Source organism: Daldinia loculata (genome assembly GCF_022478755.1).
Source record: "Daldinia loculata strain CBS 113971 unplaced genomic scaffold F4817scaffold_5, whole genome shotgun sequence".
Taxonomy (NCBI): Eukaryota; Fungi; Ascomycota; class Sordariomycetes; order Xylariales; family Hypoxylaceae; genus Daldinia; species Daldinia loculata.
In genome coordinates, this window is record NW_026054859.1 from 791760 (window position 1) to 808149 (window position 16390).

Genomic DNA, 16390 nt, shown 5'->3' on the forward strand with positions numbered 1-16390 from the left:
AATCATCCTGCTAACTAGACTATGACTCGCGCATCTCTTCAAAATTTTGGGGCATTATACATGACCTATGGTGACTTTCTTTTGGCTACATATGCGTGGATGACGATGGCTCGTCAAGTGGTTGTCTAATTATAGATATGGAGTCTTACGTCACTTGGAACGCACTTAAAGATGAAGACATCTGAATAGCTTCTTGCATTGTAGACAATCCATATTACGTCAATAAGGTACCTACCTAGCTAAGTAGTTCAAGATATCAACTAGTTATTCCATAATTGAATTGGTGTCTATGCCTCGGCATTGGCATTGAGATTCCCCTGTCGTGAATAGGTATGCGCCAGCCCTAATACCTCAAAAACTCAAGAGTTGTCTAACCGCATTAAAGTTGCTCTGTAGCTTATCATCCGGTTCTATGGTCATATGCTGTGAGCCCATATAAGTGGACTCAACGTCAGTCTCGGTTCCGTTCTCTTTGCGGTTACAAGACTGAGCTGGCAAGAGATATACCTTAGAAATTGTACACGTGTTTTTTGTATGTATTGCAAGCTGACTAGTATGGCCGAGCTGTAAATGCTACCCTAAGTACTTAAGGTACACTACGTATAAGCAGGTGTGGTAGAAGCCATCACTCTCGAGAGTATATTCGGAGGTTAGGAAGCTTGCGTCATCGTACGACAATTTAGATGTATTCATGCCACTAAGTAGAGGTAGATAAGGTTTATTGTGCTGATAATTCTTAGACATTGCTTGTACTAGTTAGTGTATACATAAAGGTAGAAAGAAGGGACGGAATGGCCGTTGATATTTTACCAGCCTTAGCTACAAATTCTACTAATCAGAGATCGCTCTGTCGCATTACTTACCTGTAAGTGTTTTAAATGGTAGAGCGAATAGGTACACTTAGCTAATAGGTGGCAGCAAAGTGGCAGGAGTGGATATTCCAACGCGATGGGAAGGCCCATTTAAATTATGGACGAGGGGAAAGCGCTATGCGAGTCCACAACGCGAATTTGGGCTGATAAAATACCGTTAAAAAATACATAATGCACGGACCCTTTATAGTATAGATGTAGGCGGAAGCACTTGCCGATTACATGTATCTTTCATCTTAGTTATCCAATTTAGCACTAGGCTAGATGTAAATAGCAATTTCCATGAACAGGCAATCCTAGACAATCTTTTGAACAACTTGGGTTTTTCTCGCAACCAAAGGGGCACCAGCTTGTAGCATTTCTGTCCGAAGCTCTCCATCGCGTCTTTTACATTAGGTATTATCGAGTCCATCTTATGTAAATCACTCCTTCTTGGATTCAAGGCGGATAGTGACAGGCAAGGCGAAACCGATGGAGAGTTGCGTATTTTTACCATTCTTTTAATATATTTTCTCTTCCGCTCTTTTCTTTTTCCCGATCGCCTCGGTGAGCCCTCTTTTTTTCTTTTCTTTTTTTTCCTTTTCCCACCGGGACGCGTCGCGACAATCCCCACGCTGTCTAGTACCGCAACTATTACCCCTTAGTTGGCCCACGACCCGATTCCAGTTATCGTTGGGCTACGAAGGAGGTGCACGGATAAACGTGAGAGTAGTTAGTCTGGAGATCTAGCAGCAGGCGACCCATGCCTTGTCTGCGCTGATCTCGTCGTGGTATGTCTTGACTCCGCCTATTGTTCCGTATCCCGTATCTTTTCTTGATTCCTGAGATATCAGAATCAAGGGCTAACTTATACCTCGGTTCAGCCCCCTAAAGACGTATTCTTCAAACCCGTCAACCCCTCCTCGTGCTTTTGCACAGGACGGCATTCGAGCTTCGCCATCTCGTACTCTTTCAGCGACGTCGTCATCCCCCGTCTCGAGTGCGTCGACTATCGACGACGACGGTGAATCGTCTCCGGTGCTCCCGCCACTTCGAGCACCGACACTGCCGGGTCGGGCATCCGAATATCTTCGGACGCCGCCTTCTAATCGTAGTTCCGGAGACGATCGAGAGTTTGTCACAGCTAGCTGGGGTTCGCCGTATCCCCAAGCCGATAGTGGCCACCTACGTCGACTAAGCTTCAGCAGTGAGACATCGGAAGAATTTCCGCTACACCAGCTGGAGATTAATACACCCTTTTTGCGTCCGGCCCCATTGACTATAGTAACTGAGCTCGACCGTCCCTCGACTTCTCTGTCCGGAAGCGCTGCTGTACTTGCGAATCGTGCTCGGCGCCCCCTGCGCGGCATTACAGAGGATTGGATCCGTCAGCATACTACTGAGGACCTTTCTTCTGAACACCGCCATTGGCTTAGTGACGGAACCGACGATAGTGAGCACTCTTCATTGAGAAGCTCCATTTTAGGCGAAGAGGCGAGTTGGTTTGAGGAGGCAGATCCCAGAACCCCACGAGCTGACCGACGAACTACCCTTCATCCGTCTCGAGCCTCTAGTCAAGCGTCTTGGCATCATCCGAGACAGCGATCTAGCAACGAAACTCTAAAGCAAGCTACTTTGAACCGGCGCGTTACTAGCGGAACCGCAAGTATGGACGCGCTTGATGTGGAGAGAGGTAGTCAAGATACCGCGAGCATCCGCACCATAGACTCTATCTCGGAATCGACACCAAGAGCAGAGACTCCTAGAAGCGACCAGCCGAATTGGAATAATTCAAACCCAGTTGCGCCTACTACTCCGATTCAATCGATTAAACAGGTCGTAGGGCGCACACCGCGACCCAAGAAGAAAGTGCCCTGGAAAGGAAAAAATATCCTAGTTTGCCTACCATGGGACGAAGAGCGAGGCCGACCCGGCAAAGCGCCAGTCCCTTTAAATGCTGCCGATGTGAAAGAAATGTGGCGCTCCTGGGAAGAGTTAGGCTATGATATTCGTGGGTTTGACTTGGAAGGACGTCATGCTCCTCTAGATCCCCTCGAAAGTTATTCTCAGAGCAGGGATGAGTGGCCTAATTCGAACGATATTGTCAATGAACGTTCCCAGCACACGTATCAGGTGACGCTTCCAGATTTAAATGGTGTGTTCAGTTTGAATGATCCCTTCTCTAGAAGCATATACTAATATTATAATTACAGCATGGCGGGACTATGTCAATGAGCTGAATGAAGCCAAGCTTAGGGCGCTTGGTGTATCGTTTGGCGGCGACGAGCCTGCACCTCAACCATCAATCTCTCCGGCCGCAACAAATATGAGTCGGCAGACATCGAATCAGTACCCTCAATTGCCGTTCTCGCCTCCTATTCCAACGTCTTCGGCCGCAAGTAATGGGCAGCAACCATTCCCTTTCCCACCCCCGTTCCTATCGGGTCCCGGGTCGTCCGTGCAGAGCCCCGGCATCGCATCGGCTGCTTCTCCGGCTTCTTTCCATGGCCCGCCGTTTCCCGGCAAGTTCAACCCCCGCGCGTCGATTTCTATTTCACCGCACGAGCTTCCCTTCCATTTCTCCAATCCGTCTTCGCCTCATCCCTGGTCTCCGCAAATGCTATTGCAGCAACAGTTTGGCCGTAGCGGCTCGCCTTCTGTTCTTAACTTGAACTCGGTTATGTCCCCCAATTCGCCTTTCCAGCGTGATGGTATATCCTCGCCCATTGGCGGTATTCACTCGAGGCACCAATCTTTGCAATATCCAATTCTTCCGCATCAGTATCTGCATAGGCAAGAGTCGGCTAGGGCATCGCCCCGCTTGCAAGATTTGCGAGAAATTGAAGAAGAGGAGACTCAGAGTAATCCTTATGAGGACAAGAGCCCATCGAAAACTCCAGAACCTAACCGATTTATACGTCATAATGCTAGTGCCAGTCTCCAGAAAGAGATTGACGACGCCGAGTATCACTTGGAAGAGCAATTCCGTTCTCAACTTGAGCATGAGGATTATAGTCCCCATAACGAATACGAGAAAATGAAAGAGAATCACCTGCAAGAAGTTGAGGCAGTTCCCGCTTCACACACAAGGGAGCCATCTGTCCACTTCGGTAATTTTGGGAACGATTCTGATGAAGGACCAAAACTTCATCACCCACAACCACATAGCCGCGGGCATTCTCTCTCTCAAACGCCATACCTTGACGAGGCACGGGATAGTACTGATGAGGGGAGCCTCCAGAAACGCCGGCCAGCTGCGCTTGATCTGCAAAATGGTAATAATTCATACGAAATTGAGACGAATCCAAGCAATCTAGGTACCCCTATCCAGTCTTTCGATTTGGCAAACCAATTCCACCAGCGGTCGTTCTCTAGCAATCCTTGGGCGGATGAACGAACTTCCGATAGTAAATCCTCCTCGCGTCGCCAGAGCCATGCCAGCAAGCCATCGTTATCGAAGTTGAATGCCGGGGCAGCCGAATTCAAATTTAACCCTACGAGTAGCTTCACTCCTGGTCAGTTCGTCTTTGGTAACAATAATGTTCAGCCGAACAGTTTTCAACCAACTGCATTTAGAGCCGGGGTGCCATCCTTTACACCGAAAATCCACTCCGCGACTTCTAGTCATTTTAGTGTTCCTTCAACATCATCGTCGAAAGGCAAAATTAATGCAGCTGCACCTGCATTTTCTCCTCGCAAGAGCGAATTTAGCTTCTCTGCAACTGGACCTAAGTTCCGCCCTGATGCCCCTGCTTTCCAGCCATCGAAATCTTTTGCTTCGTCGGTGACCAGTGCTGGGGCTTCTGGTAACGAGAGCGTTGAAAACCTCCTAGGTAGCATATTTGGTAACATCGACCTGAAGCTGTCTGAGGCTGCCAATCTTGCCAAGAAGTCAAAAGCTGTTCCTATCGTGCCACCATCTAGTCAACATTCTGCTGCCCCTACTACGGAAAGTCAGGATGCTCAAACGACAGATGCCAATCCGACTAAGAAGCAATTTAGGGAGAGTAACGACGATGGTGATGATGTCCCCTTATTTGCCGAGCCTACACCGGAGCCAGAAATCTTACCACGGACGCAGCCCAGCCCAGTTGCTTCGGAGCCAGCTGACTCTGAAAGAGATAGTACTATTGTGAACTTCCACTCTAACAATAGAATCGAAGAAGAGGAAATTTGTCATATAGGTGACACGACTTTCGCGTCTACGATCCTTTCCGAATCCACAGATGGGAAATTGCAGTCCGAGTCGAATGGCACGAAGGCGACTACTAGTCCATCTACAACTTCCTCTGACCAAGACAAGCCTAGCTGGAAACCTTTTGAGTTCAAGAACGATACAGAGATCCAAGACTTCAATAATGCTAGGCCGTTTGGAGACGATGAACCCTTATTCAAGAAGCAGCACAATAAGAGCCTTTCTGCTACAGCTCAGCCTTTTGTGCCTGGGGGCTTTACTTTCGGTGCTACAACTGATTCTGCGTCCGCTCCGTTTGACCCTGCTCTCAAGACCCAACCGGTACAGATGGTCGAGCCCGAAGACGAGTCTGAGGATGACCGTGCCGGTTCTCCAACTCCTGGACCAGATTTCAAGTCTGTTGCCGAGCCCGAACCTGAACCGATCAAGGTGCAGCAAACCCCGACGGAACGAACTGCTCCATCCACCAAGGGTCTTGGTTCTTCGCGATTTGCATCACCGCCACCTGCTCCGAGGGGTTTGAACGCGTCGAGATTCGCAGCTTCTCCATCGCCACAACCGAAATCGGCTGGACTGTCCGCTTCTCGATTTGCTGCTACTCCGTCTCCAGTATCCGAAGATGAATCTTCGCAACTTCGTGAAGAAAGCATTAACGAACAAGCTAGCGAGGTATCAGAGTTGCATAGCTTTGAACCTCTGCCTGTTAGCCCGCCATCGGAACCAGCTGAATCGAGAGAGGATATTACTACCCATGAGCCCACATTCGAAGAAATCGATGCGGTTATGCAACATCTCAACAAAAATGATCCGACGATGGGAGTTAAGAGAACGATGGAGTCTCCTAAATGGCGTCAGCCCAGCCCTATGCAGAACGTCCCAGCTGCTACTATCACGAACTCGCCACCTGTGCACTTACCACCTCAAGTACCATTTCGAAGTGATGCACCGAGTCCAAGCCCACCTCAGCAGTACCTTCCCTTACCTAAGCAGGCTGTGGCCCCGAGACCTTCTACTGAGCTTGAAGATCCTTTCATTGACCTTCCACTAAGCGGCGTTTCGCACTCGTTTGATGGTCCTGTACATCGACTCAATATTGGAGAGAGCCTACCCGAGAGTGAATGGGATGATGCATTCAGCGCCAGTGAGCAGGAGAAACTAGAACAGCGTGTCCAATACTTCGATGGTCATGTCAACGACCTGGTTGGTACCGTCCTTGCTTCTAGACTCGACCCTCTCGAGAAAACACTTAGCAACATCCAACATGCCTTAGGTTCTTTGGCTCGTAGAGCGCCTTCTAGCCGACGTGATAGACGCAGTGTTTCTGCTGAACTCCAAGAGAGCGATGCGGACGATGAAGATGACGAAACGCCTATCCGCCGGTCAATGAGTCCCAGAAGAGATAGAAGACTAGAGCAAATTCGGATTGCTGTCGTGGATGCTCTAAATCAGCAGCAGTCAATGCGTGCACTCCAAACCGCTCAGCCTGATTCCGTTGATCAGGACCCAAACAAAGAAGATGTGGCCGTCGTAAAGGCATTGCAGCAAATGAAAGAGGAACTGAGCCAAACCTTACGATTAGACTTCTGTGGCGAAGATATTCGGACTATCGTAGAAGAGGCAGTAGAGCGTCGTATGCCTCCACCTCCTCAATCGGTAATTAAGGACGATGAGGCAGCGAACGCAAGGTTCTCTGAGATGCAATCGAGGATACAGGAACTTGAGCAGCGCCTGCATACTGAAGCAAGTAGAACTGAGAGCGAGCGTTCTAGAGTCCTTGAACTTGAAGATCGACTGCGAGCCGAGGAGGCTAGAGGGGAGAATGAGACAACAATTAGGCGCGGTGCTGAGGATCGTGCTGCTGAGCTTCGACGACAGCTAGAACAAGCGGAGACGAAGGTAGAGGTCGAAATTATGAACCGTAGTATTTTCGACCAGAGAATACATGACCTGGAAGAGCGACTCAGGCTTGCGGAAAGCAAGACCGAGCAAGAATTGGCGGGTCGTAGGGACGCCGAAGATAGGCTCTCGGAGATCCAACGACTTCTTCGTATCTCTTCCGAAGAGGAAGATCGTCTACGGGCTGTACTTGAAGAACGTGAACAGAAGATCAAGGGTATGGAGCAGTTATCGGGCAAAGCGTCTATGCGTCTTACCCTCCTCGAAGCAGCTCAGACAAATGCCGAGCAGACCCAGATAGAGCTCCAGAACCGTCTTAACATTGCAGAAGTTGAACTCCGCGATGCACGACAAGAGACGCGGCACTGGCGTTCTGAAGCTGAACAAGCAAGGGAGACAGCTCATCGACAGACGGATGATCTTATGGAGTCTATTAATGAGAATAAGCACATGCATAAACTTATTGATACACTCGGCGTCCAGCTGGAAGAAAACGAGCAAATCCGGAATAGCTGGCGAGCCAAGTTTATGTCTCTGCAGGACGACATGGCCCATGCAGCTCGCGAAATTACGGAAGAGAATGCCCGACGCCAGAAGAGAGAGCAAGCCCTTATCGCACGGCAAGAAGTACTCGATGCTAGGCTGCAAGCTGAAGCACGAACTCGTGAACGCCTCGAAACCGAAATTGAAAGGTTGGAGAATGGTGAGCGTGCTGGCCTAAGAGCTGTTAGCGAATGCAAACGGCTCGAGGCATTGCTATCTGAACTCCGTGACGACAATCATAATCTCCAACAAAATATTCTACGTTACCAGAGAGAAATCCACGAAGCAAGAGAATCGGCAGCTGCCGAAGTTCAGCGCACACAGACTTCTGTGCAAGCAGAGCTAGAAGCTGCTAATAACGAAGTAAACGCCGTGCGCGAGGAGCTCGAGGAAGATATTAATAAACTAAGAGCTCAGCTGGACCAGGTCAGGATGGATGCAGACACTGCGAAGGCACATCATGAGATGATGCTTGAGGAAGCCCAAACAACTAAGCAGACTGAGCTTGGAGAAGCTGAGAGTAAGAGGCGTGTCGAACTTAACGAACTCATTAGTAAACACCAAAATGAGATGGAGGATCTTCAAGCACGGTATGAGCGACAGATCAGCAATGCTGTTGAAGATGCGCAACGCACAGAACAGAACCTCTTGGAGCGACTCAGCCTATCGACTTCAAAGACCGAACATCTCCAAGACCGTGTCGCTCACCTAGAAGACAAGGTACAGCTTGCGCAGGAAGCTGCCAGGGCGGCGGCCCAAGCAGCACAAGCCTCCAAGTCTGTTGGTGCACCTGGACCTGTTGCTCAGACAAAGCAGCTGGCAGAGGCTATGCAACTCCCCGAGAAGGTTTCGCCACAGGCCCTGCGTGAATCTATCATGGTCCTACAAGAGCAATTGCAGGCCCGTGAGCAGCGGATTGAAGAGCTCGAGCAAACTGTTGCTAAGCTCGACCCTGACGCCGCTTCTAAGATTTCCAAGCGAGACGATGAGATTACGTGGCTACGTGAGCTCCTGGCTGTGAGACATGGAGATCTCCAAGATATTATTAACGCGCTATCCTTAGATCATTTGGACCGAGAAGCTGTCAAGGACGCGGCTATACGCCTGAAGGCAAATCTTCAAATGGAGGAACAAGAACGAGAGCGTGCCATGAATGGTGGTTCGGCCATCAGCTTACCAAACATTGCCGCTACAATTAGAGGAGCTGCAACTCCTCGAGTTGCACAAGCTGTTGGGCCTCTCGCAGCCGCTTGGGGTAGCTGGCGAAAGTCGAACCAGCCCGCGCTTAACAGTCTCTCCAATGTCTTGTCTTCGTCTCCAGCGTCAGCTAGAAGCTCTACGCCTTCGAAATCGAATGTCACATCTCAAAACAATTATCTCTCTGGTCTCATGACTCCTCCGGCTTCTGGTATTAGGAACACCCCGCCGGCACAGCAGAACCAGATACAACCTACCGCCTTCGGTACTACCGGCCGTCGGTTTACCGCCGAACAGTTTGCTGCCAGATCTCAAGGCCAGTCAATGACAGCGCGGCGAGCCGAGAAGATGCCTAGGATAAGCACTCCGCCTCAGCAAGAGCGTCGTCAACCAGTTACTCCTCCAATGATGCGATCTGGCGCATACGATTCAGACGCGCAGGTTGAGGAGTTTGACGATGCTTCCTTCTTCGATGATTGAGGAGGTGTCTAATGGATCAGGACTCGACTGATAGTCAGACCTTTTCCAGATTTTCTACTTTCTTTTGGGCGGCATTATTATGCATGTCGCAGAAATCATCAAGGCATTTGGGGAAATTGACGTTATATACCGAATGCGCGCTGTTTTATACCATTTGCCTTTTTTCTCTTCTGCCGCTGCCGCAATGTCTAGATTGATACCCCTTTACTCTCTGTTTTCTCACCATTTTCGCACACTATCTGCACTTGCAACGTAATGAAACGAAACACAACAAATAACCATCTTCATTCATTCTCTTGACGGATCAGATTGGCAATTGGTTTCTCACATTTTCCCATTCGAGAAGAAGATTGATTGATAATCAGAAAAAATTACTTATTTTTTCATCTTTTTTTATAGCAATTTGTTTCCTTTGTTCAGCTACTTTGCATAGCCGGTTAATTGGAGACGAGAGAAGCAGGGATTTTCGCTCGTTTCGCTCATGAGGAAGAAACATAAGAGAAGAGATAGGAGAAGCAGAGAAGTTGGAATCTTCGATGCATATGCGTGACGTCGTTTCTGGGGAGGTCTGCAGATAAACTAGTACTACTACTTACTGTATGAAGACGATCGTTGGGGATCGTGTCGTGTCGTGTCGAGGAGATATTAGACAGATATAATTAATACTTTCGTCACGTTTTGAATCAAAGTTTTTCCCTGTTTATTTGCGTGGTAAAGATGAACCAAAAATAAACAATTAGATTCAAAAAAATAAAAAAATAAAAAAAATAAAAGTCAAGTTTATCGTAGAGATGTACTCCCAAGGAATGCTACCAATACAGGTATTTTTAGTTGAGCAAAGTCCACGCAACAAAACCCGCACCATCCCAATGATGTCATAATATAACGATAATTTCGAAGTATTTGTGATTAAGGAATGAACATTAAGTACCTAAGGTAGTAGGCATATATACATATACGTCAGTCAGTGTGCATTATATAAAATACCGGACTTCGTCCTGGATAAAATCCGATCCGTAACCAAACACCGGGTCCTTTCGCCAACCGCTCCCGTCACCGAAAATAAACTCCGTCTTTTTTCATCATAAGAATATGCGTGAACATGCGATGAGTGAGTGGGTGAGTAAGATGACAGTTTAGTGCACACCGCAGGCGCTGACGTCGACCTGGCGGGAAGTAGCGTCGACGCGGCCGAGGGCGACGGCTTGGCCGTTGGTCAGGGCGTTCATGGCGTCGAGGGCGATGTTGAAGCCGGCGGCGGCGTGGTCGATGGCGTAGACGTTGATGGTCTTGCCGTTGTAGCTTAGTTCCCAGCAGGTGCCGCACTATTCGGGTTGTTAGTATTGTGCCTTGTTTTGCTTAGGTATCTAGCTAATACCCCTAGGTTAAGAGATGATGGAGGGAGGAAAGGGAGGAGAAACATACGGAAGGAGAGTTCCAGCCGGCGATGGCGTCGGCGGCGCCGATGTATGTGCTTGGGATGTTGCCCTGAGTCTGCCAGCCGTAGCGCGTGATCAAGCCGTTAGCGCCGTCGGAGCAGGAGACGGCTGTTAGGGAGCGGGATCGGTCATCGTAGCCGGTGTCGTAGGAGACTGTTGCGTGGTTAGTTATCAGTTATCATAAGAAGATCAATACCCTATTTAGGTTCCTTGTAAGAGGGGAGGAGAAGGGGTCGTACCTGTGACGGCCGAGGAGGCGACGGCAAGGGAAAGGAACTGGACGAGCTTGGAGAACTGCATTTTCGTATGAGGTTGAGGGTTGAAGTTTGGAATTTGAGGAGCGACTGTTATGTCTCGGGTATTATATCCAGTAGGGAGAGAAAGAGAGAAGCGAGGATGAAGTTTGTTATAGAGTTGATGAGGATGTATTAGTATTTAAGTTGTAGATGTTGCCGTGGATGGTGATTATAAGATGACTGTGGAAAGACGAGTAGACGTCGTCTTATATATACATTTTACCTGATTGCCCAACTTGGTCGTATCACATTCTAAGGGTCTCGTATATCGTGGCTCCCTCCATTCGCGCTACGCTGCTTTGTCTCTACGGTACGTTACTTACGAAGCTGAAGTTCGATGCTATCATACGTTGGTGACATGCTGCACCTCAGTGGAACCCGGGTTTGTTAGCTAAACTGACAATTGATATTGTAGCTGACTCTTTAGCTGTTAACTTAAGGTACCTAACTTAATGCAGGGCCCATCCATGTACAGTAACGACAAAGATTATTGAGGTGAAGACTGTGGTCATGCCACTTGGTAACCTAGGTAGTAATCGGTTATCTCCTAAGTAAACAGAGGTTGCATAAGAACAGGCAACAAACACATATGATGGTAAGTCAAAAGCATTGTACCATCGGCGGGTCTTGAATCCTCGTGTTTGTGCTGCTTGGAGGTTATGTGGGGAGTAGTTAATGCCGATCTCACTCGTATTTGGTGGTGCGGCTTGATTCTCTGCTGGGGCCGCAAGTCCGTGACTGGCTGGACACTGGCTGGACCATCTTCACTGACTCGGAGGAATGCCATTAATAGATTAATAGCAGGCATGAGCAGTGCCCAGCCCTGCAGCGCAGTTTGAGGCCCCCGTGCATCTGGGGCACGCTAACGGCAGTTGGGTAAACGAGGAAATATGCGGCTTGCCAGCTCTTCGTTGATTCTAGAAACTTGCCTAGATGTTCAAAGTTGTTGACAATTTGGGCTCCCGGAATTTGTGCCAATGTAGGTACATTCTCCGAGAGCAACTTGTATCATCAGAATTGGTGTAAAATAGTAAGACCGTGTCTCTCTAGTCCGGTGTAAAAATCGGTCTGCTGACTCCTAAGACAAAGAATCTAAACATAGTTTCTTTATCCGATTTCCAAGATGGCTGGTTACAAACTATCCACGGGACCTATGGCGGGGGGAGCTGAGAATCGTGTGTGACCACAAGTGGTTTGCGTAGGAGATCGAATGTCAGCCCTTACTTGCGGCTCGGTGTTAGCCTTAGCTAAAGATTGGCGGAGACTTATTCGAACGATGCGGCTATGGGCTTATGGCTACCCGGAGACCGTAATAGCCTATCTCAACGTATTCATGGTATTCTTAGGCATATACGAAGTAGTCGAATTATTTGAATGCTTAACCTCGACTGAGCCGAGAAGGATTCTTCCCCGCATAACACACCACATAGCGGCTGTTGCGATTCGCAATGTAATGAATGGAGTTGGTAGATCAACCCCGTCTACCCCAACATCGCTGCCATGCTGCCATGTCATGGCCCACCAGCACCCATCTCATGCTGATTACATTGAGGACCACTTCCAAAATGACCGAAACTGATGATAATCTTGTGGGGGGACGCGATATTCTGTAAATGGACCCCGGAGCTACCGATATCCCTTTAGACGCGGGTAACCATGTCCTACTCGGTACTGTGCTGTGAAACTTCACTAAGACATTGACAACAGGTGCCCTTGACCGAGCGTTGGAGTTATACTGGGGCGGAGAGAATACGAGGTGACATACGAGGTCTTCCATGGGCATGTTTAAAAGTGTTAGTATACGGGAATGGGGTATAAGAGTCGAGGTCGGTCCAAAAGAGAAAGCAATGTCGACCCCCCTCATGTTGATTGACAGTCAGAGCCAAGAAATAAAGTCGAGTACTTTAATCATAGGCCGCATAGAAGCTCGTCATAAGGCTTCTTAAACAAACCTTCAGTGCTCGGTTTGGCATGACATGTCGACACCGTCTAACTTGTCAGAATGTTAGTTGCTGTCCCTTGGAGGTTCTTCGAGCTACTATGCTCATGCCAACAACTCCTTTGTCTTACTATCCGCGCCTGATTCTTGATGAGAATTTCGCTAAGATTCGGCGCATTTGGTAGCTCCTTGGACACAAAATTCGACTATGAATCTTTTGCCACCGAGTAATGGCAATATCCATATCGATTGATCCCATTTTATTCGAGCTTATAGGTAGCTTTACCCTGAGACTTTGATCTCTCAAGATGGCATGTATTCGATATGCTGTGTGGCTATTGGATATGGATATTCTACCTGAACCTCTGGCTGGGATGAAGTACTTGGAGTGAGGATGAGAATACTATTCAAGTATTGCGGCCTCTCTACTCGATGACAACAGGTCCCATACTGGCGTGATGACATAGCAGATCGAATGGAAAGGTAAAACGTGGATCATTCCTCTTTTCTGAGGCTCTATGTAGTATCTTGAGGTAACGGGACGGGGTCCGGGGTCGACTAACAGACCGGTAACCCCCGCGATATTTATGTCGCTTGGTGGATGATAATTGTTTTAGGACAGATCGCCCCGAACCAGCCGAATATTTCTTACTCTTTACGGCTGACTGGTATATTAATCGGGTAAGTTCTAGGCCTGACTTACACTAGGTAAAAGAATTATCATAAGCGCAAGGCAAAGCCATACCAAGTTATGCGACTTATGCGACTTATGCGACTTATGCGTGTAAGCTGCGGAATAACCGGCAAGACCCGCCCGCGATAAGGTAAAGTTCCTGGTCCTGTGGGGCCGTAGGGCCGTTTGGTGGTGGTCGCACCACTGAATAGCCCACTGAATAGCCACTCAACTGTTATTGAATACCTAACATATCCTTGTTGAGGATACGTAGCTGCACGGGAACGGAACTTACACTGTACAGTATTCGTTAGCTCCCCCGCTTGTGTTTCGTTTTCCGTGTTTCGTTTCGTTTCGTTTCGTCACTTCACTTCACTAATTTGGCTTTCTATAATCCGTACGCGCCCCGTTGGATCCGATGTCGTTGTAATTTGTTTCGTGATTTCTTTAAACAGTCTCTTTACCACTCCCTGTTTCATTCGCTCTCTCCAACTTGTACATATCGATCGGCTGGTCCGTTGTGACAATTTCGTGCATCTCGTACCCAAACAATATATCACCATGACAGCTGTCGACCCAAGCACTCGGAAAAGGGTGCTCAAGGTCATTTTCATATCGTTGCTTCTAGATCTGGTACGTCACACGATGCGGTCAAGTGCATAGGGCATTACGTATGCTAACTACGGGTATTTGCAGATATCGTTTACCTTTATCCTCCCTCTCTTCCCCAAACTCCTCGAGTTCTACAGAAATAGCGAGGTAGGCGACGACTCGCAGACGACACTGCTCGCGCAGATTCTCGGTGGTCTCAACGCATACAAATCTGCCTTCGCGAAACCGATCGACTCGAGATATGATATCGTCCTACTAGGAGGAGCCTTAGGGAGTTTATTCTCTCTACTCCAGGCCATAGCGTCCCCCGTTATTGGACACTTGTCCGACAAGTATGGCAGAAGGGCAGCGCTTCTTGCCAGCATGGCTGGAAATATCGTGTCGGTTCTCCTCTGGGTGGTAGCAGTGGATTTCAGAACCTTTCTTGCCTCGCGTATCGTGGGTGGTTTGTCGGAGGGCAACGTACAACTAGCTACAGCTATTGCAACCGATATCTCGGACGAGACTAGCCGTGGCTCGACTATGGCCCTCATAGGTGCTTGCTTTTCGATCGCTTTCACCTTTGGTCCGGCCCTCGGCGCATACCTAAGCTCCATTGCAACCGTGGCCGCAAACCCTTTCGCAACAGCTGCTGGCGTGTCTTTGTCCCTGATCGTGGTCGAGACGATTTACCTATATTTCGCGTTACCCGAGACTCTGCCAAGTCAGACAGAAAAGAAGACTTCTAAAACAGCCACGAAACCAGTCGCATTGACGCGTACAAACTCTCACTTTTTGCTGAACCTGGTACACTTTTCCTTTCTGCTGTTCTTCTCGGGAATGGAATTTTCCCTACCGTTCATGACGTACGACCTCTTCCAGTACAACTCGGCCCAGAACGGCCGACTGCTGGGCTTTGTGGGCCTAATTGCCTCGATCCTACAGGGCGGAGTCACCCGCCGACTTCCACCGCTTCTTACCGTGCGGATCGGTGTCACCGCGTGCTTACTGGCGTTCATCATGCTCGGGCGCATCAGCACGGTCGGATCGCTGTATCTAGCCGCTACTTGCTTGGCGACCACCTCAGCCACAGTCGTCAGCGGTCTCAACACGCTAAGCAGCTTCGAGGCTAGCGAGGGCGAGCGAGGAGGCAAGCTAGGCATACTCCGAAGTTACGGTCAACTCGGACGAGGCTTGGGCCCCATTCTGTTCACTAGCGTGTACTGGTGGGCGGGTAGAGAGGTTGCCTACGCTGGGGGTGCTCTAGGTATCTTGGGCGTTACGTTGCTGGTGTTCACCGGGCTAAAGTCACCGCCCGGTTCGCTGAAGAAAGTTAAGTCGGAAAAGAAAGAATTGTAAAAAGTTGTCGTTGTTTCAAATGCGTTGGAGTGTACAAAAAGGCCCTCAGCTCCTTTACCAGATGATCATGGAAATTTCGGATGACTTATTAGAATAGCGTTGTATACAGCGGTAAGCTCGAAGGGATGTTTAATGATGATGATCAATCAACGAGTTTATGGTGGCATCTCTATCTAATGAGATCATGCTTGGGTTATTTATAAATAGAAAAGGTAGATAACATAAAACTGTTACTTTAGCTGTGGGTTTTGTTGAAGAGTCAATATACACTACTATCATCGCATAATATATACTAAAAGCAACACCCGTAAAAGTTAATGCTTTTATTTACCACAGCCTCCCAATGGTAATTAAAGTATGCGATTGATATTTTTTTAAAAATCACGGCTATTATTTGCTTAAAAGGTACGTTTTCCGATACGATATTTATTAATGACTTTAATATACCCCGTACATTAAAATTGTTTAAATTCGTTAAACGATATTAAAATAAAAGGTTTAATATATAAACTTATATATTAATATCGTTACTTTTATTAAAATAAAATTATATTAATAATTAAGTAATTTTCGTATAAATATTTAAAAAAAAAAAAACTATTATTATAATTATTGTTTATAAAGTTTAATTTTTTTAAAGTTATGGTTAACGTAGTTTTACTTTATATTATATATTTGTTTAAACATATATATAATTTTATTTAATTATAATAATTAATTTAAATAATTAAAATATATTATTTAATAATTAATTATTTATTTTTATATAAATAAATTATATAAAAATTTATTAATAATTTAAAAATCCACGATTTATATTTTAATAATTTAATTAATTATAAATTTTATTTTTAATCGTGCGTTAATTATCGAGTTTATAAACAATTTTAAAATTTCCTCGGTTTTATAACTTAAACGTTAATTTATTATA

General features: G+C 47.3%; 3 protein-coding genes across 3 annotated transcripts; 2 read left to right on the top strand and 1 right to left on the bottom strand.

Annotated features, from left to right (window-relative positions):
* The first annotated feature begins 505 nt into the window (after nt 1–505).
* F4817DRAFT_367603 (uncharacterized protein) lies at nt 506–9901 on the top strand. The gene is made up of 3 exons (XM_049307144.1): nt 506–865; nt 1736–3006; nt 3065–9901. The coding sequence occupies exons 1-3, from the start codon at nt 792–794 to the stop codon at nt 9160–9162; spliced, it is 7443 nt and encodes a 2480-aa protein (XP_049162787.1). The 5' UTR covers nt 506–791; the 3' UTR covers nt 9163–9901.
* Nucleotides 9902–10298: 397 nt separating this feature from the next.
* On the bottom strand, nt 10299–10901 carry F4817DRAFT_312408 (Cerato-platanin; the record flags this gene model as incomplete). The annotated part of the gene is made up of 3 exons (XM_049300121.1): nt 10299–10487; nt 10588–10754; nt 10841–10901. The coding sequence occupies 3 exons, from the start codon at nt 10899–10901 to the stop codon at nt 10299–10301; spliced, it is 417 nt and encodes a 138-aa protein (XP_049162788.1).
* Nucleotides 10902–14070: 3169 nt separating this feature from the next.
* F4817DRAFT_312409 (MFS general substrate transporter) lies at nt 14071–15459 on the top strand (the record flags this gene model as incomplete). The annotated part of the gene is made up of 2 exons (XM_049300122.1): nt 14071–14142; nt 14206–15459. 2 exons carry the CDS (start codon nt 14071–14073, stop codon nt 15457–15459), a joined length of 1326 nt encoding a protein of 441 aa, XP_049162789.1.
* Nucleotides 15460–16390: the final 931 nt, after the last annotated feature.

Excerpts from the sequence above, each read along its gene's own strand:
- F4817DRAFT_367603 (XM_049307144.1), top strand. The coding sequence starts at position 792 with ATGGCCGTTGATATTTTACCAGCCTTAGCTACAAATTCTACTAATCAG. Across the intron at positions 866-1,735 it reads CTCTGTCGCATTACTTACCT|CCCCCTAAAGACGTATTCTT; the intron begins GTAAGTGTTTTA and ends ACCTCGGTTCAG. Across the intron at positions 3,007-3,064 it reads GACGCTTCCAGATTTAAATG|CATGGCGGGACTATGTCAAT; the intron begins GTGTGTTCAGTT and ends TTATAATTACAG.